The sequence below is a fragment of the Crocodylus siamensis genome, chromosome 3 (genome assembly GCF_052110815.1).
Source record: "Crocodylus siamensis isolate JL-2025a chromosome 3, ASM5211081v1, whole genome shotgun sequence".
Taxonomy (NCBI): Eukaryota; Metazoa; Chordata; order Crocodylia; family Crocodylidae; genus Crocodylus; species Crocodylus siamensis.
Window position 1 is genome coordinate 60,323,462 of NC_143397.1, and position 26,854 is coordinate 60,350,315.

The following is a 26,854-nucleotide window of genomic DNA, read 5'->3' on the forward strand; positions in this document are numbered from 1 at the left end:
GGAATTATACAGATGATGGATGGAGAGGTCTCTTATCTGCCCACCAAAACATAATTATATAATACTACCTCAGCAAGAGACATGTCAAAGAAAACTTTCCTTTCATTGTGTCAAGAGATCCATTTGGTCTGCAGAATTTCATAAGCAGAAAGTTTAATTAAGCAAAAAACCAAAATTTATTTTTTAAAAAGCATTGCAAACAATTGATTGAATATGGTAATAGCTGGTTGAATCGTGTAACAGGGGACCAGAACCCCGTTACTAAGCCAAGGGAAAGGAAAAATAGAGGGGCAGGGACCAAAGCAGCTAGGGTGAAATAGAGGGACCAAACTCAGGAAACCAGGGTATCACCTCTTCAAGGATAGGTACAGTCTGAGTACCTGAATCAAAGTCTGAGGCAGAATCAAAGTTACGCAGTTTTCTGTAAGTGGCATAGTTTAGATCTGTAGTGACCTCACCTTTGCTGGGGGGACAAATCTTACACCAGATTCTGCCATTTTTAAACCAGTCCATGTGAGCTGAACTTTTGTTCTGTTATGGGTTGGACCAATTTTGTGGGTTGAATTTCTGTTCTGTTATGGGTATAGACCAGCTTCTGATCACTTACACCAGTAAAAGTGTAATGTTTGTACCTGGCCTAAGAAAACAGACCAGCAGAAACCACAGTTGCCCTTAATAAAGAAAGTAAAGGCTCCTTTAACAGGTGTGAGAGGTGACAAGCAATTGGCAAAGGGAGAGGACACTCAAATACATAAGCCCCTGCCCAAAATGAAAGGAGAGGGAAGAAACTCTGCCAGGAACAGGAGTGGGGTCTGCTGAACAAGGGCAGAGACGTGGCAGCTCACATGTTTCAGATGCCAGACCCCAGACACTGAGAGCAAGTGGGGGGCAGGGTGCCTGCCAGGGCAGGTCAGCCCCTTCTGTGAAGTCTGCACACTCTGAGGAAGTTTACTTCAGTTAAAATGGTAATGCTCTTATATTTGTGCGTGTGTTGTGTTGCACCCAGGGAGGGAAGATGTTTCCATTGAAAAGCAGCAGCTTATTTATGTTAAAGTTATACTGGTGGAACAAATGTGACTATCAGGGGAGAAGAAGGTCACAGAGTGCCAGAGAGACACTCTATTGGGCCCTGCCAGGAGACAGGGAAACAAGATTCAATTTTGGGCAATTTGTCATACTGTGAGAGGGCACAAAGGGAGGGCTGGCGCCTGAGAACCGGGGACCATAACAGCAGACCTTGAGCCACCAGACCAAGCCTGAGAAAAGTTTGTTGAGGCTGGAGAGGCTGAAACCCCAACAAAGCTTTCGGAGGAAGGTTTCAGAGGTTGGAGGGTGAGGCAGTGAAGAGGGCAAGAGGCCCTCACTCAAGTGTTAAACAGCAACATCTGTGAGGCATGGGCAGGGCTGTGGGGGTGGCTGGAGGTCACAGTTATTGCCAATAAGGCATAATTGGGGAATTGTCTTAAAGAAAAAGACCCACCCCACAAAGTGAGCAGCAAAGGGAGCCCGGAATATAGTGCACCTAGGAAAAGGCTACCCCATCTCTGTCACCAGCCTCCCAAATTAGAAACTCTTTATCTTTAGCTACAGAAACCCGATAGTATGAATAAGAGCCTTTAAAGTCCAAGTCATGACTGGTGAGAAGGCAAGGCAGAGACCAAGGGTTGTGGCCAGGTGCCACCAGGGGACCTCTGACACCAAGCCGATTGCCTCAGGACAGCATAGGCGATGCATAGGGAGGACATGGGGGAGCACGTGCCCCCCCGACAGTAAGCGCTCCGGCCAGTAGGGGACATGGAGAGCACTAGTGTCCCCCCCTGAAATTGGTTCTGTTGGCAGCATGTTGGCAGTGGAAGTACCACTGTGCCACATGAGGAAGTGTCGGTACTTCCTCCGCCACCATGCTTGGCAACCAGCTGCTAGGGGACCCCCTGCCATTCGTGCCCCACTGGTAACCCCACCCCAGACTCGGGAGGCACCAGTCACCCAGGCAGAACAGCTACAAATCCCACCGATCAACAGTTTAGCTGAATATCAGTGCACCTGACACATTCATAGCAGCTGCCAATCAAGAAACAGCAGCAGTAAACAGCAACAGTGTCTGACCTAACTTTGGTAGGAATGAAGCAATACAGTCATTCTACATTCGACACGCCTTCTTGATTAGTGACATACACTAAGAATTACAAGAGCCACTGTGTCCCTTTATTCAGCTGTACTTCATTACAACTGCTAATAGGGAAACTTGGTTTAGGACAGCAATCTAAACCTGCACTCTTCTATTGCTCATCCAAAGTCCACTCAGCAAAACTGAAAGCTTCAGGATAACAGGACCAGCTCGAACACAAATACAAAACTTCTGAAAGAAAACAAAGGTGAAACCCTACATTGGCAGCATTCCAATACTCCACCAGAAATATAAACCCACTTAATCTCACTGGTAGGAATTAAAGTAATGGTCAAGCTTGTTTAAACATCTTTCTAGAGCTCTTGTCAATTTGCATTCTAAATAAGCAAGAATCTGAGTTTGTGTGACCACTGATAAAACAGGCTTCAAATGAGCAGTCAGGAAAGAAATTAATAAAAAGTTGGCAACAAGAATGGTACAAAATAGAATACAAGGTTATTTCTGGCCTCAAACCTCTCCACATGCCCAGACTGGAACTTCATACCAGACCACAAGACATGCTTCTCAACTAACCTATTCATCATCAATAACACTACAGATGTACTACCCAAAATCCAGTCACAAAACAACAATCTGACTTCTTTTTCAGCAAATCCAATCTTCCAAAATAACTTGAGCTTTGTTTCCACCTTTGATTTTTTGCATTTGATTCTCTAAAGTTTTATAGTCCTGATTACATTTTAGCTTTATAAGCATATATGTATCAATTACATGCAAAAATATACAATTAAACAGAGTCATCCAGGCCACAGGCAGAAATTACACTCAAGACATGATTAATAAGTTAACTGAATCTTAGACTAGGGACAAACATTACACATAAACCGGTTTAAGTGATCAGAAACTGGTTTAAACCTGTAACAGACTAGATGTTCAGTACACATAAACCAGTTTGAAAATGGCTGAAACCAGTTTGAGATAAACCTGGTTGAATGTAGTATCAGACTTAACTGATTTGGATCAAGCCAATTTATGTAATGTCTGTCCCAGACTGCTGGGGACAGCAGTAGCAAGGACCCACCTGCTACTCCTGTCCCCAGCCAAGCACTGCACTCCACACTGCTGCTCACATAAGCCCCCAGCTAAAGTAGGGGAGAAGCAGCCTGGGGCTTGCCCCCACCCCTGAATCGTCTGGGAACAGCAGAAGCTGTTCCTTTCCTGTGCTGAGAACAAACTCTAGGCAAACCCTGCTCCAGGTGTGTGTAGGGGTTGGAAGGACAGAGAGGGGGAAGTTTTACCTACTTCAGGGACTCAAAAAAAGTCTCTGGCAGCTGTTGCTGTGATAGTGTGCCCACTGGAGGGGGGAAGAGGGGTGCTGCACTACCCTGCGGTGCCAGTCATGTATGCCCCACCCCCCTTTTTGAATTCCAAGATCTGTGCATGTGTGCAGGTGCTACTGCACCAAAGTAAATTCATTTCTTGCATTTATTCAGCAGCTGGTGTACCAGTTTTAGTGGGTTCCCCTGTAACCTCTGCCTTGTCCATACACAATGCTTTAGATCTCTGCTTGTCCAGCTCATCCTACAAGGGAGTGGAAAAAATGTTACTTGGCTACTTAGCTTATCATCAACTCCTTTCAAAACTAAATGAGGACCTCAGTATAGCTCAGCTGCTTGTTTCATTCAAAATGCACACTGTATTAGGCAACATAATTCCCTACAATCCATAAATTTTCCATTTGCTACAAAATTTCTTTTATCCAACAAGAGAAAAAGAATATTTTAGATCCATTTTTTAGTTCTTAATTCTTTACAGCCATTTTTTTCTTCATCTGTTCCTTTGGGTATAATAACCTTGAAAGCGGAGGGGACTATAGATGCTTCATTTATGGAGAATAGAGCAAGAAATGTAACTTTATGAATACATATGAGTACGTGCAGCACGAGACTGCTAGTCAGGGCCTCTGGCATCAGTCCTTAGGCCTGCCACTGAATTGATGACTGTATGGCCATGCCACAGAGCAGAACATATTCAGCTCCCCTGTCTTTCCCTTACAGAGACTGACACTGCACAGCCTGAGGCCTCTGGGTTATGCAGCACTAAAAGAGCCATGCTGTTGGGAGTTACCTTGCTAGCTGATGTTCTTTGATCTCCCTGTTTGCAGGTAGGAGTTTCCTATAACATGAGGAAAAAATACCTAAATGAATGTTGCTTTGGTCAGCTTTCGCTTAGGGACATTTCATGTGAGAAGTTTAAAGGAGAACAATTTGGTGGAGAGGAACATAAGACTGTACCAATGTCACAAAGCACTGCCAGGTTTCTATGGAGTGAAAGGAGTACTTCTTATCTAGGTACTGGAGATTTGGGAACCTTCACTGTGTTTTCATTACTTAACACTTAATTTCTCTTTATAAAAGATTCATCAACCCTTTCTTTAAGACACTCATATCACCATTGTTTCCAGGAAACCTTGATGCTCTTTACACATGGGAACATTCTTTGTCCCATCAAATTCTGTTCAGCTTTAACCGCTCTATTGCCTGTTCTGGGGCACTACACAGTAACCAAGCAACCCCAATTTCTGAGGTGTTATGAGAAAGCCAGCCCAACCACGTTTTCCCCTCTTGCTCCGGGACATATTCCATGAAGACCATCACTGTACAGGAATACTACATTAGACAGGAGCTCCCCTGGGTCCTTAAAGATGGAGAGATGATGGAAGGCCCACCTGGGCTGATCTAGGTTCCTGCCACCACCACCAGACTACTCCCTAGACTTGGTACCTGTACTTGGCTGCTCATCTCCCCACCCACTGGGACAACAGCTTAAGTCTTTGCTGCACACTGCACTTCAGATGTTAACTGCACTTAAAAAGCCAGCATCTGCCTGCAGTAAAACATATTGGCTGCCATCATGTTGTAGCAAAATGAATACTTTTCACAGAAGGAGTATCTCCATATGATATTAAGTAACACGTGTTCAGCTATCATGGAACTGCTCCACAGAGATAATCTGAGCAGTCCTCACCAACTCCACTGAGGTGCAGAGGCTGGGACTGACAAACAGCTGTTTGTCAGTCCAAGTGCCCAGTAAATATGGGAGACTTTTCAAGACTCTAGTGGGTGGTTGGACTGACAAACAGCTGTTTTTTTGACTGCACGGCTAGCTCCTGCCCTGTCCAAAATGCAGCAAGCATTACCGGACGACTGCTCAGAACAACTCACAAGGGCAGATCCAGGACTTGGCAAAGAGGGGTCACTTGCACTACAGGGATGCTGTACCCAGGCTCCCATCCTCCTCCCCTCCATCCCACTGATGCAAGAGCTCTGGAGCTTTTTAAAGTTCCCAAAGCAGGTAAACATCCCCCCTTTTCCCCTCCAGCCTCAGAGGCACATCCTCTTCACTCCCTTTCTGTCCTGTCTTCCTCTAGTCACTGCAGCTTTCCTTGCTATCCTGGGGCAGGGGAAGCTTCACAGCTGTTCCTGCCTGCTTCAGCCAGGCTGTGTGGGGGCTAGGCTTAGCTGGGAACAGTGGCAGCAGCAACTGGGAGGGGTGAGTTCCCCACACTACCCAGTCCCTCCAAGAGCAGGCACAGGAAGCCACTATCAGTATGCTACCCTCAGTGAGGCCAGCCTCTACACAGCCCAGCTGGAGCAAGCAGGAGAAGCTCTAAAGATTCCCCTACCCCAGGACAGAGGGAAAAGCAGCCACAGCAGATGGGGGATGGAGAAAGAGGACGGGAGAAGGATATGACTCTGAGTATGGAGAGGCAGGGAGATTCTCTTCCACTCTGGGGACTTTTTAAAAAATCCCCTGAGGCTCCAGCAGCATGATCCAGTCTGAAAGGGAGATGCAACTGTGCCACTTCACCCCTTCTTTATTTGCTGTTGCTTACTTCACTCAAAATATGAGTTAAGGGTGTTATACAACAAGGTCCTCATTACTCTGGCACGCCCAGCTGACATACTTAGTCCTGTAGCTGAATTAACAGTAGTCTGTGCTGTAACGTAGGGCTAAGCAAAATACAGCCTGCAGGCCAGATCTGGCTAACAAAGGGGCTTTGTCTGGCCCATGGCAGGTCCTTCAGTCCTCCCTGACCCAGGCATCATCCCACAGTGGCACGTCCTGCTGCCCCTTAGGCACGCAGAGAGGCTGGGGCAGCTCTGTGTTGGACTGCCTGCCTAGTGCTGGCCCCAGCCACGCAGTACTGGTGGGAACCCATGCACAAGTCCAACTCGCCCCACACCTGCTCAGACTCACCTGATCAAGCTGAACAGCTACAGGCAACAGCAGCAGCAATGGAACAGAAGTATGCTTGGTGCGGGTAAAAAGCAGCCCCTCCCCACTCAGCGCTGCCCAGCACTTCCTGCAGCAGCCACACAACACATGCGCTGGGCGCAAACTCCACAACCACAATCTCCCCCACACACACACACAATCACACAGCCCATAAACACTGCAACCCCCCACACTCCACAAAGGTCAAGGGGCAGGACTTCTGGTGCCACTGGGGCTCCTGTCAAGGGGTGGGGCTACCCCTGCAGCTCACCAAAACTCATGAAGGGGCTCTCCAGCTGAAATAATTGCCCACCCCTGCTGTAATGGCAAACGCTCAAATTTCTAATCCAGCTGATGATACAGGGCGAGTGAATTGTTACAAAAGCATACAACATTTTTTGTAAGAAGACTGTCATGGTTTTATCTTAAAAGAAACACCAGGCAAGGGAGATGACTGGCAGAACCTTGTTTAAAAGGGCCACCTGGAAGTGCTAAGGCACAGAGACTGAAATACCTCAACAAAAAGGTTCATTTCAAGTCTTATGAAAGCATGATCTGATTAGGTTTTCTAAAGTATTTTCATCTTTGTCTGACTGGTTTTGTTCATAATCTGTTAAGAAATAAATTCCCGTAAAACCTTATCAGATCATATATTATAATTAGATTAGAATTAGATAATTATCAAAGTTTAGAATATTCCTTTCCGACTGTAAAGAGTTAACATGAGGCTCATCCCCACACATATTTCTGCATCAGACACTGATGTGAAAGTATTTCCTATTTAATTTATTTCCCAAATAAATAAGCAGACAGATCTATATTCCCTCTAGGCATTAAACAGATACAGTTCCAAAAGTGTGAAACTATAAAAATCAAATCCAGATCTCATGCATGCCAGTGCAGAACTAAACCTTATGCTGATTTCTGTAATTATTCCTTTCACAAGCCTTTGATTAATTATATTTTTTTCATTTACAGTTTATGCAAGGTTTTGTTAATGCTATGGAGTTTTATTCTTTAATTTGCAATTCTCAAGATGCAACAAAATTTCACTACAGATCACAAACTAACAAAGAATATAATGAATACGGTAAACATAACTATATTTTGGAAGGATTGTTCATTTATATACTTTCCATGCAAGTTAGTTTCAATATTTTACTAGCTCTATGCACATATGTAACAGAAGCACACATTTTCCTAATAGTCTATTGCAATAATAGATAAATAGTACTGTGCACATTAAAGCACTGTAATTTTACAGTTTTAAAATCTCCTTCATAGGTGGTTTTCAAAAAGAGGTTAAACAGGCATGGTTTAGAAACAGGGAAGCCTGCATTTTTACAGGGTTAAACTAGATGATCCTTGAGGTCTCTTCCTACCTCATGATTTTATGACTCACTTTTTCAGAGAAAAAAGTCTTCTTACCATATAAAACACTGCACAAAGAAATGCAGGGCAAGAGGAAGCCAGCTGTGACTCTTTGATCCTAGCTTGGCTGCAAATGGAACCTAGGGTCTGCTCTATGCTTTATACTACCAAAATGTGCCCCCCTAAGAGACAGACCTGCAAAAGAAGTCATATCTGTAGGGCTCCTAGACACTAAAGGTACAGAAATAACAGTACTACATTTATCCAAATCTAAAGTGACACTGAATTTAAGGCAACACACCAATAATTAGATTTTATACATGGAAAATGTATAAATGTTACAATTTTCTAGTCATAGAATCTAATAATTGGAGGGTTGCCTTTAATTCCCCACTGCTGTGGGCAGGGGGGAAGACAGGCAGTGAGGGTGCACTGATATGGGGTGGGCAAGCAGCTTGCACCCTGTTTGTGCCTGCCTCCCTGCCACCCCTCACGCCCCCTGCAGGCTCTGGCCCCTCTTCTTCCCCAGCCTCTGTTCCCTACCCCACAAGCAGCCTCTCCCTCCCTCTTATCTCCTTCCCTCCTCCACCACAGCCTCCGCTCCCTGCTTTCCCCCTCCTTACTCTTGCTCCATGAGTGGGCAGGCTCCATCCGCATACTATCCTGGGGCACTAAGCATGGCCCTAGCCCAGCCCAGCCCAGCCCCCACAGCAGCTATGCAGGCTGCACAATGCTGCTATAGGCCTAAGCTAAGGCCATGCTCAGTGCCCCAGGCTGCAGCTTCAATGGAGCCTGCTGACATGAAAAAGAGTAAGGGGATAGAGCAGGGGTAGCAAAATACAGTCTGTGGGCTGGATCCGGTCCACAAGGTCATTCTACCTATTATATCTAAAAGTGACAGGGCATGTGCCCCCCCCAGATTTGTGCATGGGGTGGATGCAGGCTGCTTACTGTGGCCATTCTGTTGTCTTTCCGTCAGAAGCCCCACACTGGCCACAACCTCTGCCCACCCATACCAATAGAAGCAGCAAGGCAGGCACGGGGCGTGTGGCCAACACGGGGCCCCCAGGGCAAAGGCAGCAGGACAGAGAGCCCTAAGCCCACAGCAGGCTGCCCGCACTCTGCTCAGCTCCGCTCCAGCTATGAGGGGGAGGGGAGAGAAGTGGGCATGTGCCACCCCATCCCCAGCCTAGCTGGGTCCTTTCAGCCTCATCCATGGGGAATGGAAGCCTGCCCCACCCTTGGCAGCAGCAGCATCAGGAGGGCAAGGGGACCCTCTCCCCACTGGAGTCCAGATCCCGGGACCTGGGGCCCAGCTGTGCAGGAAAAGTGGCAAGATACATTCATGTTTATAACAGGGTGTGGGGGGCCTCCAATTTTCTGTTTGCCCAGGGCCCCAACAAATCTGAATCCACACCGTTTAGTGTGCCAGGTATATGACTGTGGTAACACATATATCTCAATCAGCTACAGTTTTCTGTTTTGCCTGTACATGAGCAATGTAAACCATTTTAGAAAGCAAAAGATAGCTTATTTTTTAATTCACTAAAGAATTTTCATTTTAGCTTGTGCACAAAATTTAAAAAAAAATATGCTTTCAAAAATGTTGTCTTGAATTCATAATTTAACTTTATTTTCACTTCAACAAAACAGTCACAAAGCTTGAAAACTTACCAATAAAACTCAATGCAATCTTTTAAATTTTTAGACTGTGGAATAGCCTTTAAAAAAGGGTTGAATAATACAGTACCAAGCTCTGTAATACAGTCTGTATCTGCTAGCCAATGCTGTTGTAATTGTATATTGGCATAAGTACAGTTTGGGTTATTTTCATTGGGGAGAGTGAAAATATTGATTAGGACTTAGTCAACACTATAATTTATTAAAACCTTGAAGTTGAAGAATGATATTCCTGACAAGTATAATTCTACTCCCAAAGGTAAAGTGCTTATTTAAAAATATGATCACGTCAAGACGAGTTTTTTCTGTAAACTTCAAGATGGCTAGATACTGAATTCCAAATCCATAGCCCTTAATAAGGGCATGATTTTTCTCCCATTTATACTAGTTTTACAATGATATAACCTCAATAAGCTAGCTAACTACTACTACTACTAAGTGAAGGGAAAATCATGCCCTTGGTATTCCGGAAAAGTGAGGTAGGTTTACAACTGCTCGTGTAACAGACTGCCTCTATTGCTAAACTAATTGAGAATACCTGAACTTTTAGTATTCTATCCTACAGTCAAACCAGGATAATATTACTCTTCATTATATCAAGCTCTGTCACAACTTTGGTTATCAACAGCTGGCTTCCATAAATAATAATGCGAAAAAATCCCAAAACAACAACAACAAAACCTATTTATTTCCAGTCCAGGAGTTTCATGAGCTCACACCCTCCCAGCTCTCTGGCACAGTGATACTGCCTCTCCTCACTTCAATTAATCAGCATATTTTATCATCATTTTTTTTTCCCTTACTTTCTTCTGTTAGTTATTAAATACATGTCCCAGGTGGATATTGCACAAGGTCCAAAAAATATGCAAAAGGAGTGGGTTATATATTCTTGCCCCTCCAAACTTAGACCTGTGGCACTGTCCTTCATGATCAGAACATAGGTAAGCATGTTTTGTGGCAAGCAGAGGCAAACTATACATTATAAATGAAAATGGTCCTTTAGCACTTGCCATCATCATGTGAACAACTTCACCTGGTAGATGACAAAGGATTGTTTAATGTCGGTTCCATCTACATTAGAATGTTTGTCATTATAGCTCTATTGGCACAAGGTAGACTGAAACACCTCTAGTAGATAAAAGCTGTGTGCAGACATTCATTTCTACCAGAAGAAATTTCATCCTGTGGGAGCAGCCATGGGCCAGTGCTCCCTGCTCTCAGCCCCCACTGTCTGGGTGCCGAGCAGAGCAAAAGACACAACAAAGACCCTGCAAGTTTCTCATACTGAGAACTCCTGTGACCCTAGTCTCAAGAAGACATAGGAGCTATTCCCCCAGCTACATGCCTCCTGGTCTCAAGTAGGAGTTTAGATTGGCAAAAGTATGCAGACATTCAGCTTCCCAGAAGCAATTTAACCCTGGTTGTTCCCACATTATTTTTCTTTTGGAGCTGCCATTTTTTCTCTGGAGAAAAAACTTGAATGTCTGCACACTTTTGGTTTCTACCAGGAAAATGGCAATTCTCTCGGTAGAAACTGAACATCTGTACACATCCACTGGCAAAAGAGTGATTTGCCAGTGTTTATACTGATTTAGACTGGTCCCTGGAACTAAAAGAATTATTTTGACATTGCAACCGCATATATATACTAGAACTTTTGCTGATTATATATATGCTGCTAACATACGTGATCTTTTCACATTCCTAACCAATAAGGTTATGCAAGCACAGCTTAAGAATAAATTGGGCCTTTGCAAAATAAGGACAATACAGGGCCTTTCTATTTTCTTATCTATGTATGATGATAAACTTTTTGGAGAAAGGTGTACTACATACATGACAGCCTATCAAAGGGAGCCTCTTCCACCAAACAACGGAGACTTGAGAACTACAACACCAACTCAAGTGGAGTCAAAAGGTCATTATTACACATACTTTTTCTAGGCCACCCATTTTCACAAAGCAAGCAAACATGATATAAATACATTCTGGCAGCCAAAAGCCTCCTGCCATATCGGTCATCTCACTCTAAAACTGAGAGGCAAGAAATAGTCCATGAGTGAACCATTTATGACATGCCAGGGAACATTGTGGTCACTGTCCCTCCCTAAATAAATTACTATCATCTTAATCCCAGGCAAACAAGGAATAAATTAGTACCAGCTCATTTACAACCAAAATTCCTATTCAGGGAAATATACACTCAGAAAATTCATATGAGGCAAACAGTTATCTGGTTTAAGTGAAATGAAGAATTTTACCAGCACTTTTCATGTATAACACTATACTTCTGTTAATTTCCAACATCTTTTTTTCATATTATTTTCCCTTGTCTTGTGCAGACTTAGGTGCCTGTTTCTGGTCTCATTTAAGTCAACAGCAACAATTCCAGTGTTTCCATGAAAACAAATGTAAAAAAAAAATTGCTATTGCAAATCTTATTGTTTCATGAAACACCGAAAGTTATTTCCCCACTGGGAAAGGTCATGAACGGGGTAAAGTTTAGAGCTGGAAAATTCAAATCTGCCATGTCTTTTACTCACCGTCTGATGACTTCTGTCACAGTAACGCAGTCCAAAGTAATCTATCTCCACTAGGTTTAAGTGACGGAATACGTAGCCCAGGACAACGGACCCTTTCGTTGACTTCTGTGGGAAAGAATTTACACAGGCTTTTCACAAAAATGTTCTGCCTTTGTCAGCTATGCACAGTGGCATTCATGCATTCAGCTAGCTTTGTGTGAGAGAGGCAGCAGTTTTATTGGTTAGAAGAGCTCTAGTGGATTTTAACCTCTCAGTTATAACTAGGACAATTTAAGTTCTTCCTCACTTACATTTAAGCAAATCATCTTGTAAATAATGTTGAATGTGATCATGGTAAACAACATGCTATAAAAATGTTATTGAACCACTAAGGTTTTCTATTACTATGCATTTATGGCAAAATTCTGTTTTCTCATCAAAATTCTGATCCACATGGCAGATCTCATGCCTAATATCCCATTTTTTCTGCACATGTAGCTCTCATTCAAGCTCTGCTGTTGCAGATCAGCAAGAAAATTTTGTCCTCAATGTGTAAATTATAATGCATTTAGTGCTCCCTGATTACTCTTTGTGAAGAGGGCTGGGTTTTCTTTATTCCTTTTAAAGTGTTTTTGAAAGTAGAAATGGCACCAGTCTACCATCCAAAATCCAATCTTGTTCCAGAGCTTTGTTTCATTAAAAATAATCAGGGGGAGGCCTCAAAAAGCTCCTTCACTGCTGTGACTGCATCTTTGTCATTAGAAGGCCTGCTGTTTACAAGCTGTCAGATAACTAGTATTAAACAGAGATAAATAGCCCAGGAAGACAGAATAGATACCTGGACTTTTTTTCTCTTCTTAAAATTGTTAGGTTGGCTTTTGAATAAAGAAGCTTTGATCTGGAGGTGGGAGAGGGGATATGTCTGGTATGAGGTAAGAAGCAGCTAAGCCCCTAAAAGTCTTATATATGTACTATTTCAATATTAACAGATTTAATAGAGTTATAAAAGAACTCTAGGAAATACCAAGTTAGTGAAAAGAGAGCTCCCTTAAACATTTTCCTAGATGACACTGAAGCATGGCAAGTGCACTACATTGATCCAGCATCTGCAAAGAAAATAATTGCTTGGACAAGCTTTTCAGTACACAACATCTGACTATGAGGGTGGTTAAGCACTGAAATAGGCCGTTTAGAGGAGCTGTGGAATCTCTATCCTTGGAAATTCTAAAGCACAGGTTGGACAAACACTTTACTGGAATGATTTAGTCAGAGAAGATCCTGCTTGGAGCACAGGGCTGGACTAGGTAACCTCATAAGGTCCCTTCCAGTCCTACTTTTCCTATGATCTCACAACACTACACAGAAAAACAAAGCAAGCCCTAGATCAACTCTGAAAGCTTTTGAAACCAGTGAACAACTTCTACTGACTTCACAAACTGGCCCTCATTCATGTCATCCTAGATATTTTGTTATCAAATTTACCTAAATATAAGCTGAGCTTGAATACAAGACAACTCCTCCCCCCCACAATAATTAGATTTTACTTATGGAAAATTTATAAATTTGTTATAGTTTTCTAGGTATAGAATCTAATTATGGGAGGTTTCCCTACAGCAAGGAAAATAAATCGGTGGGGGTGGGGGTCAGATAGCTCACTTTTTTCTCACTATTTCTACTCAAGCATCCAATCAGGAACATTATAGGTTGTAATATATTACTAGTCACATACAGAATCACAAATAATAAGAATAAATTATTCATCCATAATCCAAGTAAGCTACAAATTTTTCACTTGAACTATACAATGAGGTACACACAGTACACGCAGAATGCTTAAAGTAAATCAGTTCTTCAAAAATTTCAGTTGGGGAAAGGTCTAAATCCACTGGGTGAAATAATCACAATGAATAATTATTTCATCTGAACCTCAGAGCCAGGCAAGTGAAATTTCGCAAGTTGCACAGTAAAAATTTGACCATTTTAAACAGCTAGCCTATCCGGGTAACAATTTGTAAATATGAAAACATGACAAAACAGAAAGAATATGTAAGGAAAAATTGTTAAAGCAAACAAAACTATCTTATTTTGCTGCCTCAGATAATGTACATAAAATATAGTGATCCTAATGTCAGATGTTTTAGTGCAAAGTCATTTGGCTTAGACAGCTGTTAAAATGATGTCAAACAAAAATCAACCTCAGTGGCTATACTACTGTTGAAATATGGGGCACCTATAAATGTGCCTGATGCCTGCTTCAATGTATTCTAATTAGAACACGTCAGATTAATCGAGTCTGCCGGAGCATTCTAATTAGCAGGCTCCAGCAGCCTCAGGGTCCTGTCAATTCAGCATTCCCACGCTTCAAAAACGGTGGTGGGGGCGCTTTTACTAACATTCTTTAAATAAGTCTCATTTATACTAAAAAAAGGTCACATTTATGCTAAAACAAAGCAAAGTGTTAAGACTCATTTAAACAATTCATTGTTTTTTTTCTTGAAAGAATTGCTGATGGTATTTTCAAATAAATTTGTTCTACTTTGAGTTTGCCCCTAAGAATGTAAGCCTCTAAGCACGCTTTTCCTTACCTTTCTAGGCCTACAGTACCCTGGTGAGACTCCAGGCACACCTCTTGAAAATGGCCCCTGCTGCCATTTTCAAGTGCAGGATGCTGAATACACAGAATGCTGTGGGTGCTTTAATTAGAGTGGCTCTCAGGAGTTGCTGTAATTAAAACACCCCGCATCCCAGAACACGTGTAAAGACACCCATGGAGTTCAAGAGAGTCAAACCTAGAAACAGGTTTGTAGACACTGAGGAAACAAAGGAATTAGCAATTCTTCTACCTCTTTTTCCTTCCACTATTGCCAGTTCTTATTCAAAGAAGCAGAATTAGTATCCAACTGAAGGAAGAGGAAGATGTTGCTCCCTCATCATCTTTCACACCAGATACAATTAACTTTAGTGTTGGAAATTATTCTGATGGCTTGGGAACCAAGCTGTAGTTCAGAATCCACTTCACTAGGCACTATATAAACACTTAGCAAAAGAGACAGACCCTGCCCAGAGGATCTAAAAACAGAATTATTTTTACTATAGGAAAATAATAGAACAATGTATGAAAACTAAGAGCTCGCATTTTCTGAGAGGTGCCTGGATTTTAACAACGGTGCTCTGGGTCTGAGATTGAGAACAGTGTGCCACAGGCTTACATTCTTAGAGGCAAACACAAAGTACAGCAGGTTTATTTGAAAATACCATCAGCAATCATTTAAAAAAAAAAAAACCCAAAGAATTGTTCAAATTAGTCATAACATCTTGCTTTATGTTTTAGCAACATGATTTTATAAACCAGATGGGCAGGTTTCTACTAACTGAACAAAATGAAGCTAGGACATTCAGAAGAAATCTGATTTAATCCTTTTTTTTTTTTTTTACAAAAAGGAAATTGCCTCTTTACAAATGCTGTAATAACATATTTACTTGGATTAACCCGATTATAACATGACCCCCCAATGATTAGATTTTATATATGGAAAATGTATACACTTAGCATAATTTCCCAGGTATAGAATTTAATTATTGGAAGTTTGCCTTGAATTTGGTCTCTCCGCCCCCACTGTAGCAGAGAAAATAAATCTGGAAGGGCCAGGTAGCCCTTTGTTCTCTGTTTCGCCACAACTTTTTCCGCTGGCAGCTCTTCCCTATCTCCTTACTACCAGACCCTGCTCTACTTAAGCACCTGGAAGTGAGAAGCAAATTTGACAACAAAAACCCTGAAATTACACGTGGCTGTAGCAATTTGCATCTAGTACCCATAGACGCAATTAAATCCAGAATTGACGTACGTTACCTTTTTTTGAAACTCCTGCAAGTTTTACCACAAATGTTTTATAAATGCACTTTTGAGCAGCATGTTGGCACCTACTTATATCCAGTATAAACTTTTCTTTATTAACAAATTTTATTAAACATGCACTTATCGTTTTACATTTACAAAGCTTCACATAGAGCACCCTAGTTTTACCAAAACTTCATATTGCAAAAACAAGTACATATCCAGAACATACAACTATGTATATTAAACCTTTAAACAAATATACATCAACTTCCCACAAAAAAAACTCTTATAGAATTATTTTTCTTCATACAGAACCCCATGAAAACCTCTGTAAGCACCTGAAACTCTCTGCACTTCCCATCAGTCCTCTCCGTTGGTTCAGTGAATCAAGTGTGTCCAGTCCTTTTTCCTCCACTTCTCCACCTCTTCTTCTCTGATCTCTTCCTTGTCACGATCAATATAGTACAGGCAGTCCTCAACTTACAATGTTTCAAGTTACAACATTTCGCACTTATTTATAAATTGACAGTTTCAACTTAATGATGTCAGTTCCAACTTTACAACACTTAATCCAATGCGATGCTATACCAGCGAACAAGTTCGCTGCGTCACTCATCTCCCTGGAGAACATCTGTCCAAACTTCCTCGGACACTTTCTTTAAGAAAGCAGACAAGACTCCAGAAAAACCTGCAGCCAAGACTCCTGAGAAGACTCCAGCCAAAAACCCTTGAAAAAGTCCAACCAAGAGCCTTTCAAAAAGTGCAACAAAGTCACCTCCAAATCAATATGATTGCTATTTACAATATAAATACATTAATGTGGCTATATTACTCATCTATAATTGATAAAGTACAAAATTCTGGGGTATTTTTGGTGAAAATAGGGTATCAAGGCCCCCCACGTATAACATTGTTTCTTATGTGAAACGTGGTTCTGGGTTACAATGTTTCGACTTAAGATGCAGTTTTCAGCAAGCAATTGTCTCTTAAGCCTGTATTTCAGTTCATGCAGCCCCAGCTTCAGGCACTCTCTGTAAGCAAAGCTAGCCCCTTAAACACCCAGAGGTTTCTTACTTTCTATAAACTAGTTTTAACACATGCTAATAAATTGCTAGATAACATTTCCTCTGTCCTCTCTGGTATGAGTCCATATAGTACCATCTCCCATGCCAATGACAGGTCTATTTTGGTGACACTCAGAAAGCAGTGAACCCTTTTCAACACCATACGTACACTCCCAAAACACACATCCCACTGTTTGCTGTTCCCTGCACCTCTCCCTTGGGCACTTAGGTGACCCTGTCAAGCCCCATCTGTTGCACTTCTCTCACCAGCAAGATATTTCTTACAACCATCCATGCTAAGTCAGCATGCTCCCCTTTTAGTTGTTTACCTGCCACTGCTCCACACAACTTTACCTGTCCTTCTGCGAAGCTTGCCACTAGCACCATCCTGCCTCACTCCCTTACCACTTTCAAGAATTTCTTACGATATTTCAGGACCTCTACCTTCTCTATTTTATACCTCTGTTTGAAACCTTTCATCCTGATTAATGAATCAGCAGTTGCCATGTCCATAGACTCTTTAAAGAGGCCTGATATACTCCCCATTTCCTCAAAATTGCAACTTTGTGAAATCAGACTATATGCACTGCTTTCCCCTCTCCCTCCATTGCTGCTTTGTCTACCATGCTTACATATTCTGCATAGACAAACAATCCCAATCCAGCAGATCTCTTTTGCTCTGTACAGTTCAGATCTAGACAACCTTTCTCTTTTGGCATTCCAAAAGAACACACATCCCTCTGTATGTCACCACATTGCTGGGAATACAATTCCTATATATTGAATAAATTGGCAGTAGCACAGCCTTAATTGTCACCACTTTTCCAGCAAAGAACTGTGTCCTTTTGGACCATAACCGAAGTATTTGCCATATCCTTGCCATCACCTTTTCCCATGCTGTATTCCTCAGCGTCCACCGGGATCCCTAGCACTCTATTTTCTCTCTCCCTTATTTGAAGGCCAACTTCTCCAAGTCCTGCCAGGTCCCTACTCCCATTATGGTGCTTTTCAATCTATTTAGTGTAGTCCCTATCACTTCTGCATACTCTGGTGTATGCTTTAACACCCTTTCCATTGACAGTCCAGCTCTAACTACTACATTTATATATCATCCATGTATAATGCACATTTCAGTTGTCCCTCTCCTGGTATCTTTACACTACTTATTACCTTGTCTTTTCTTATTCTTTGTGCTAACAGTTCCATGATGCACACAAATAGTAGGGGCAAAAGGGAACAGCCTGGTCTCACCCCTGTATAGATTTTCATGGCCTTGCTTCGGTGTCCATTAATTTGGACTTGACTCTCTGCTTCTCTATACAATAACCTTATCCAACACAAATTTCTGTGGGAACCCCATGTTTCCTAGCACTTAGAATATGTAATCATGATCTACTCTGCTATATACTTTTTTAAGTCTAGGTTTGCTATAACTGTGTTTGTTTTCATCTCTTGGATAAGGGACAGTGCATCTCTGATCACTCCAATAACTTCAAAGATCCTTCTACCTGATACTGCACATACTTGGTCTTGCATCATCTTCTGGAGGTTTTTCCTCATCCTCAAAGCTAGCATCTTAGCCATTAATGTAGTCTATAATCCATATTAAGTAGTGAAATTGTCTCCAGTTTTTCAGGAGTTCCTTCTCCTCTTTCTTGAACAGCAAGATCACAATGCCTATTGTAAAATTGTTCCTGCCCCTCCTGTTTTCACTATTTCCTTGAAAAATTCCACTATATCCCTCCCTATCCATACCCAAAATTCCTCATAAATTTCTACAAATTATCTATCTGCTCCTGTTAAAGATTTTTAAATACACCTCCACTTCCTTTAATCTTAATTTTTTCTTCCATTTGCTTTGTTCTATTTTCTCTACTTTCTCTTCAATCTATCCATCTTCTTCCCGTTTCTTTATTTCTTCTGATATAGCTCTTCATAAAATCTTCTCGTTGTCTCTAACGTCACCTCCTGCTTTTCCACCTGGGCACCACCTGCTTCCCACACTACTTTTAGCTCTTCTTTCACGGTCTTCACTCTAGCCAAAAAGCAGAGACCGCTCTTCATTTCCTCCCACCCAGGGTGCCTGCACTAAAAACATTTTCTCTCTCATCTTTCTTTTAAACCAGACTTCTATCTCTTGCCTTGTTTCTTCTAGTTCTTCTTGTACCCATCTTCCTTCTGTGGCTTCTGTTAGCAGCTTTTGCATCTTTCGTTGATGCTCACTCAGCAATTTCATTCTTTTCCCTGTGGTTCTTCCCCCTTGTTTCCTGAAGAATTCTCCCACCCTCTTCTTCACCATCATCCACCATTCTCTGGTGCTCTTAAAACATTTCTTCATTGTACCCCACCCCATTCAGTCTTGTGTAAGCTTAACACATCTCCTAATCTTGTAGCAATTTCACATTTAATTTCCACACTCTCCTTCCTCTTACAGGACCTCTTACCAAGACTCAGTTCTACCTTCAGCACCTGGTGATCACTGAATGCCACAGTTATAGTCTCTTTCTTCCTTATCTCTATTTATTTTCATACAAACACAAAGTCAATTCTTGGTTGTAGGGTTGGGTATTTTACTGGTCAAGTAAGTTCACTCAACTGACTAGTCAAATATCAGCCAAAAATTGTAAAAGAGGCTAATAGAGCCAAATAACGCATAGAAAAAGCACAGATTTTCCATTAAATGTATCAAAAACAATCATATTTCTGTCAAGAAAACTTAAAAATGTAGAGGGTTTTTTGTGTAAAATTGGTATAATCCTTGGCCAGTCAAAAAATATGCAGTCAGTTGACTGGCTTGCCAACTCTACTTGATTGTTAGCAACTATAATAAAAGAAAAGACACTGAGAAATGTGTCGGCAAGGGTGAAAGTTTTCACTAGAACTGACCCCAATGGAAAGAAGCAAACTTTTTTTTTCCCACTCCAAACTCAAAAGGTTAATGATTTACTGCATAGTTCATTGAGCTGGGTCCTACCACAGCCAACAGCATTTGAAGTCATGGTGAGCCACGATATTGCATACAGTTCACCCAGAATCCCTCTGCTGTGCCTTCTCTCAGCCTTGTGCATATTAGTGTGGCCCTGCCCTCCACAGTAACCCCATAGCTCAGCACTGCTCAGTAAGTGGTGTACAACTGGTGGAAGGGGGGGTGCTATCTCCAAAGAAGAGTATACCTTCTGGTCGGGGGCCTGTAGGGGGGCTGTCAGGAAAGCTAAGGCAGACATAGAGCTAGGACTTGTGTCCAAAATCAAAGATAATAAAAAGTCTTTTTTCAAATATATAGGGAGGATGAAGAAAGCACCAGGAAATGTGGGGCCCCAGCAAGATCCTCTGGGCAATCTGAGGGTCATGCCAAAGGAGAAAGCAGACCTCTTTAACCAATTCTTCACCTCCATTTTCTTGGGCAGGGACCAGGACTTCCCCACTGTGATGCAAGACGGACTTGAGGGAAACGCCTCCAGACCTCAGGTTGGGGAGGACCGGGTTAGAGAGCTTCTGGAGGGGCTGGACATGTTCAAATCAGCAGGTCCAGATGCTCTCCACCCCAGGGTGTTGAGGGAGCTAGCAGGGGTTTTTGCAGGGCCCTTGGCACGGCTTTACGAGCGCTCATGGTACTCAGGCCAGGTGCCAGATGATTGAAAGATAGCCAACGTGGTCCCCATCTTTAAAAAAGGGAGGAGGGAGGACCCGGGCAACTATAGGCCTGTCAGTCTTACCTCAATTCTACGGAAACTCTTTGAGAAGATCCATCATGGAGCACATCTGCAATGGGTGAGCCTCAGAAATGATGCTTAAGGGCAACCAGCATTGTTTCATTAGGGGCAGGTCATGCCAGACCACCCTGATTGCCTTTTATGATCAGGTCAAAAAAGCATTGGATGCAGGTGTTGCCATGGACATAGTCTTTCTGGACTTCAGCAAGGCCTTTGACACCATCTCCCACCCCATCCTCGTTAAAAAATTGGGTGACTGTGGCATTGATGCCTACACAGTCAGATGGATTGCAGATTGGCTGAAGGGTCGCACTCAGAGGGTTGTGGTGGACGGGTCATATACGACCTGGGGAGAAGTGGGCAGTGGAGTCCCCCAGGGCTCGGTCCTTGGGCCCACACTGTTCAATTTCTTTATCAGCAATTTGGACAATGGGGTGAAAAGCAACCTGTTTAAATTTGCTGATGATACCAAAATTTGCGGTGAGGTGAGCACGCTAATAGGGAAGGAAAGACTGCAGCAAGACCTGGATAGGTTACAGGGGTGGGCTAACAAAAACAGGATGCGCTTCAATACTGACAGGTGCAGGGTGCTGCACTTGGGCAGTAGTAACCAGCAGCACACTTATAAGATGGGAAACTCCCATCTTGAGAGCAAGGAGGCAGAAAGGGATCTTGGAGTCATTACGGACTCCAAGATGAACATGGGCCGACAATGCGAGGTCACTGTCGGCAGGGCTAACCGGACCTTGTCGTGCATCCACAGGTGCATCTCAAGCAGGGCCAAGGAAGAGATCCTCCCCCTCTGTGCAACACTGGTCAGGCCACAGCTGGAGTACTGGGTCCAGTTCTGTGCGCCCCACTTCAGGAGGGATGTGGACAACATGGAGAGGGTCCAGAGGAGGGCCAGCTGCATGATCCGGGGACAACAGGGCAGACCCTACAATGAGAGACTGCGGAACCTGAACCTGTTCAGCCTTCACAGTTGAAGGCTGAGGGGGGACCTGGTGACCGTCTATAAACTCACTAGGGGGGACCAGAAGGGTTTGGGAGAGACTTTGTTTCCCCTAGCACCCCCTGGCATAACAAGGAATAACAGCCACAAGTTGTTGGAGAGTAGGTTTAGATTAGACATCTGTAAGAACTACTTCACAGTTAGGGTGGCTAGGATCTGAAACCAACTTCCAAGGGAAGTGGTGCTGGCTCCTACCCTGGGGGTCTTTAAGAGAAGGCTTTATGCCTACCTAGCTGGGATTATTTGAGCCCAGTTTTTTTCCTCCTGCCCAGGCAGGAGGTCAGACTTGAAGATCTACAAGGTCCCTTCCGACCCTACTTCTATGACTCTATGAAGTGTATATTCTCCAGATATCCCACCAGCTATCCCACCACCATGTGCTAATCACCCCCCATGCATAACTGGAACCAGGTGTTCTTGTCATGAGTCTTAAGATGCTCAAAAAATTATATGCAGATGAGGTGCAGGGCAAACTCTTCTGGCTTCACCACTTGGAGGGAGGGGCCATACTAACGACATACTCCAGGCTGAAAGAGGAGGTGACAGAGAGAGCAATATTGTGGCTCACAATAATCTGAAAAAGAATCGGTAGCGAGGATGACTGCACTTAATGGGCACTAGTGTATATCTTATTTAGATACACTGCATTAACCTATCCTTGTGGTAGGCAGTTAAAGTGATACCACCATCATGACAGCAGTTAACAAAAGTACAAAGGGAAATACGTGTATTATTCTGGAGATCAAGAAGAGAAAGGCTAGCCAGAATATAACTGTATAAAGCAAGATGGGGGTGTGGGGAATGCTGGACATAGGGCTGCTCATTTACACAAATTATGCAAGTACAGTACAGTGTGTAAAGCAGCAAAAGAGGAGGAAGGGAAAGCATCATGCTTTAGCCAATTTCTGGCAGGTAAAATCTTGAGAAGATCGAGACTATATGGGGGCTCTTGAAAGAAGCCATGGGCATGGCAACATTCTGTTCATTACATAAGAATGGAAAATTTTATAAACATGTACAAAATAGGAGCAGTGGGACTAGAGGTGCTGTGACAGGGTGCTGTCTCAAAGCCAGTCACAACATTAGCACACCCACCTATCTAGGGCAGTCTGCCCTGCCTTTCCTGCCATACCTTTGATGTTTCCAAAAAATAGGGGTTTATACAAGGGAGACTGCCCATTTGGTTGCCCTGATACCAAGGGCAAAATACACGACTCCAAACCTTCCCTTATACCTCATGTCCCATGCCTCACAGATGGAATCCAAAATCACTTCCAACCCCACTGCTTCTTAGCTGGGCTGCACTCAGCCTCCAGGCTACATCTGGCCTCAGGTGACCTCAGGAGTGCCTTGGCCTCTCCACCCATCATCTCACTGGGGCCATAACTCCACCCCCCCCTCACTGGACTACCGGGCCGTATGCCCCTTTGGCCTCAGGCCCCACCCAGTGGACCTTGGCTTTTCTGTCAGGGTGTGCTCCTCTAGCCTTTCCCCTCCACAGGGTACCCACAAGGCAGTGCAGGCTGAGGCTTTACAGGGCCCCATCCTCACCTTTCAGTGGGCACAGGTGTGACATTTCCTGGAGACTGCCCCACCAGCCAACCTCAGCAGGATGTAGTTTCAGGTCTTACCCAGGACCACAAGAACCTTCCTCCATCCCCATAGTTCCTACCCTATCCTCCAGGTGTTCTGGGGGCTCAGCTCATAGGATTTGGGTTTATACCCTGGCTGCCCAGCCCTCATCCAATCTGGGAACCCCCTTGGGATCATGTGACCCCCTAATTGGGCCTAACTGCACCTACCAGTTGCTCCACAGCCTGCTCAAGCCCCTTAAAATGTGTGTCCTGCCACAGGCCCTGAAAGTTTGCAAGAGATCAACAAAAATCATACAAGGAAAGAGACAGGACGGCACCAGCGAGAAACTTCACAGAAGGACAAGTACAGGTGTAGAAGACGGTGGCTGATAAATGACAGGAAGGGCAGCATACTGATCTAACTTGGATGATCATAAGAAATATCTTGTCAGTGAGGGAGGTGCAACAAAGATGGCATTTGGCGAGATCAGGAATGCATCCAAGGGAGAGATGTGGGGAAGAAGAAATGGTGGGACATGCATTCTGGAAGAATACTATGCAAAGGGTGTGTGGGAAAGGTTACGACTTAAGGGTTACAAAAATAAGCCTGTCCTTATCAAAAGAGATGGTACTATATGGACTCATACCAAAGAGGCTTGAGAAAACAATATGGAGAACATTGTTAGTAGGTGTTAAAACCAGTATATGGAAAGTAAGAAACTTGTGGCTTTTTAAGGGGTTGCCTTCACTGAAAGAGAGTGCCCAAAGTTGAGACTGTATGAATTGAAATACTACATCAACTGGGATAAGAAAGAGATCAGAGAAGCAGCAGCAGAAAAAAAAATGAAGGAAAAAGGACTGATCACATTTGGTTCACTGAACTAATACAGAGGATTGATGGGAGTTCTGAAGGAGTTACAGTTCTTTGAGTTTAACAGATTTTTTAGCAGAAAGTTAAATGATAGTTATGGTGCTCCTTACAACAAAATTAAGTTTTGTATATATTTTTAGGGGCCTTGGGGGAAGTAGAGGTATGTTGTTAAGGTTTCTAACACGTGTGATACCATTTGTTATGTAGTGGCTTTGTTACATGAAGTTTTGGTAAAACAATGATGTTTAATATGTGAAATGTTGTAAGTGTACAGGAATAAATGTGAAATGTATTTTTTAAATAAAAGTGCAAAAAAATAAAAAGGTTTCCATCAGCATGTTTGCCCAATGTGGGCTGCATGTTTTATAGTCGTGCTCAGTGTTGGCTGCATTTAATCAATTTCATAGTCGGTTTCCATTGCTAAGCACTTGCTGCTTTTGGCAGCAGTTTAATAAAATTACAAGGGGAAATGTGTGTTCTTTTGGAAAGACCATGTTTTTAATAAGGTTTCCTTGTATGTGATTATGAAAAGAGGGGCTTCCCCCCGCATGCCAATTGTGGAGGGAAATTTCATCTTGTATTCAAGTAAACACAGTATTATCCTTTAATATGCCCATGGTATATTTTCTGACCATCAGGCATTCTCCACATTTTCATCCTGTACATTGCTTATTGCCCCAATGAAGGGGAGGGGAGGGCTGGTATTTCATAGATTTCATAGACATTAGGGCTGGAAAGGACCCTTATAAGATCACTGGATTCAGCCCCCTGCCCAAGGGGCAGGAAGTCAGCTAAGGTCAAAGGATCCCAGCAAGATAAGCATCCAAATGTTTCTTTAAAAAAGTGTCCAGAGTAGGTGCTTGCACCATATCTGGGGGAGTTTGCTCCAAGTCTTGGGGGTTCACACAGTAAAGAAGTTTTTCCTTATGTCCAGTCTAAAAGTCTTGCAGGAGTTCATGACCATTGGACCTTGTCATCCCTTGCAGTGCTCTGGTGAACAGGCATTCCCCGTGATCTCCTTATCTACTTATAGGCTGCCACCAAGTCACTCCTGAGCCTGTGCTTCTCCAGGCTGCAGTATCCCATAGCTCACAGCCTCTCTTCATAAGGCCTGTTCTCTTGCCCTCTGATAATGCGCGTGGCTCTCTTCTGGACTCTTTCAAGCTTCTCCACGTCCTTCCTAAATTGTGGAATCCAGAATTGGATGCAGTACTTCAGCTGCAGCCTCACCAAGGTGGAGTACAGCAGGAGGATGACATCCTGGGTCTTGCTCAAGATGCATCAATAGATGCAAGCCAGAGTTTTGTTCACTTTTCCAGCTGCAGTATCGCATTGGTGACTCATGCTTATCTTGTGGTCTTGGGCTTATCTTGTGGATATTAGGCATGACCTCCAATTCTCGTTTGGTCATAGTCCTAGCAAAAGTAGCATTGCTGAACCTATAAGTGTGATGAGGGTTTTTCTCCTCCCCCCCACAATGTGGAGCACCTTGCATTTTTCCATATCAAATGCCATCAGGTTTTCATCTGCCCACCTTGCACACCTATCGAGGTCAGCCTGGATAACCAACCTATTCTCAAGCATGGACATTCTTTCCCAAAGTTTGGTGTCATCAGCAAACTTAGCCAGTCCACTTCTGACACCAGTGTCCAGATTGTTTATGAAGATATTAAAGAGTACAGGTCCCAGACTGGAGCCTGGGGGACATTACTAGTCACTGAATGCCATTTTGATTCAGTTCAACCAACTACCACTTTCTGGGCCTGACCTAGGATCCGCTTCCCCAGACATCAGGATGTGGAGTAGTCAAGGCCGCAATTGCCCAACTTCTCCATGAGGACATCATGGGGCACCAGGTCAAAGGCTTTTTAAAAGTCCAAATATATTGTATCAACCAAATATATGATACCAAACATATGATATCAATTGTGGGGGGGGGGTTGTTGTTTGTGTGGTTTTGTTTTGTTTTATTTTTACAAAACTGTACTAGCAAAATCAGATCCAGCCTTTAACTGGGCACAGAATATAGGGTCCAAAACAAGGGATGTAACATAATTCTCAGAGTTAATGTGATGATCTTTTAGAGAAGTCCTTAAAAGAGTCCTCTCTCCAAAACCAAGCAATCAACTGTGAATTAAAATTTTTTTTAAAGTTTAATTTTTCTGGTTTGCTTTCTAATTTTTTCCATGTCTGGCCCATCTCAAAGTCACCTTATAGTATTCTATTCACACATTGCCATGAGACAATACCTAAGAATTACAAAAAAAATACATTTTTCCTTAACACTGAATTCTATGAAAAACAGTACTGGGAAAGAGTATTTCAAACACAACCTTTCTTGCTTTCTCCTTATGCACTGTGAAGCCTCTACCTAGAAATTCCCCCTTTTTCAAGTCTTTGCAACTATGTATCCTGCACACATACCTTCAACCTGTGCAAAAGGCATGCTTTTATGGAATCAAAATCCTCAGAATTCTTTATTTTAATGAACATAAAACCTCACCCCCCAGAGGCTGACACCCAGTCAGGCCTCAATTTGCACAGTGCATGTTCAAGCAGAGAAGATCTTTAAATTAACGATGCTTAATATTTACAGATTCTCATAGACAAACAGCTCGGCCTTAATTTGCAGAAGGCATGTTCAAACAGAGAACTTTAAATTAATAATGTTTAATATGTACAAATATTCCCCAAGACAATCAATCACACAGTACAAATACATGTTCTTAGAAATTAGGGAATTTAATATAAAAGAATGTAACATTAGAATCTGCCTTATATGAGAAGCACTAATGTACAAGGT

General features: G+C 42.9%; 1 protein-coding gene across 1 annotated transcript in view; it reads right to left on the reverse strand.

The window, feature by feature from the left end:
- Positions 1–26,854, reverse strand: part of EPB41L4A (erythrocyte membrane protein band 4.1 like 4A) — a 220,303-nt gene that overhangs the window by 120,646 nt on the left and 72,803 nt on the right. The window contains exon 2 of the mRNA XM_090038376.1: positions 12,001–12,105. Coding sequence (XP_089894502.1) covers positions 12,001–12,105 — 105 coding nt within the window. The remainder of the gene's footprint in view (positions 1–12,000; positions 12,106–26,854) is intronic.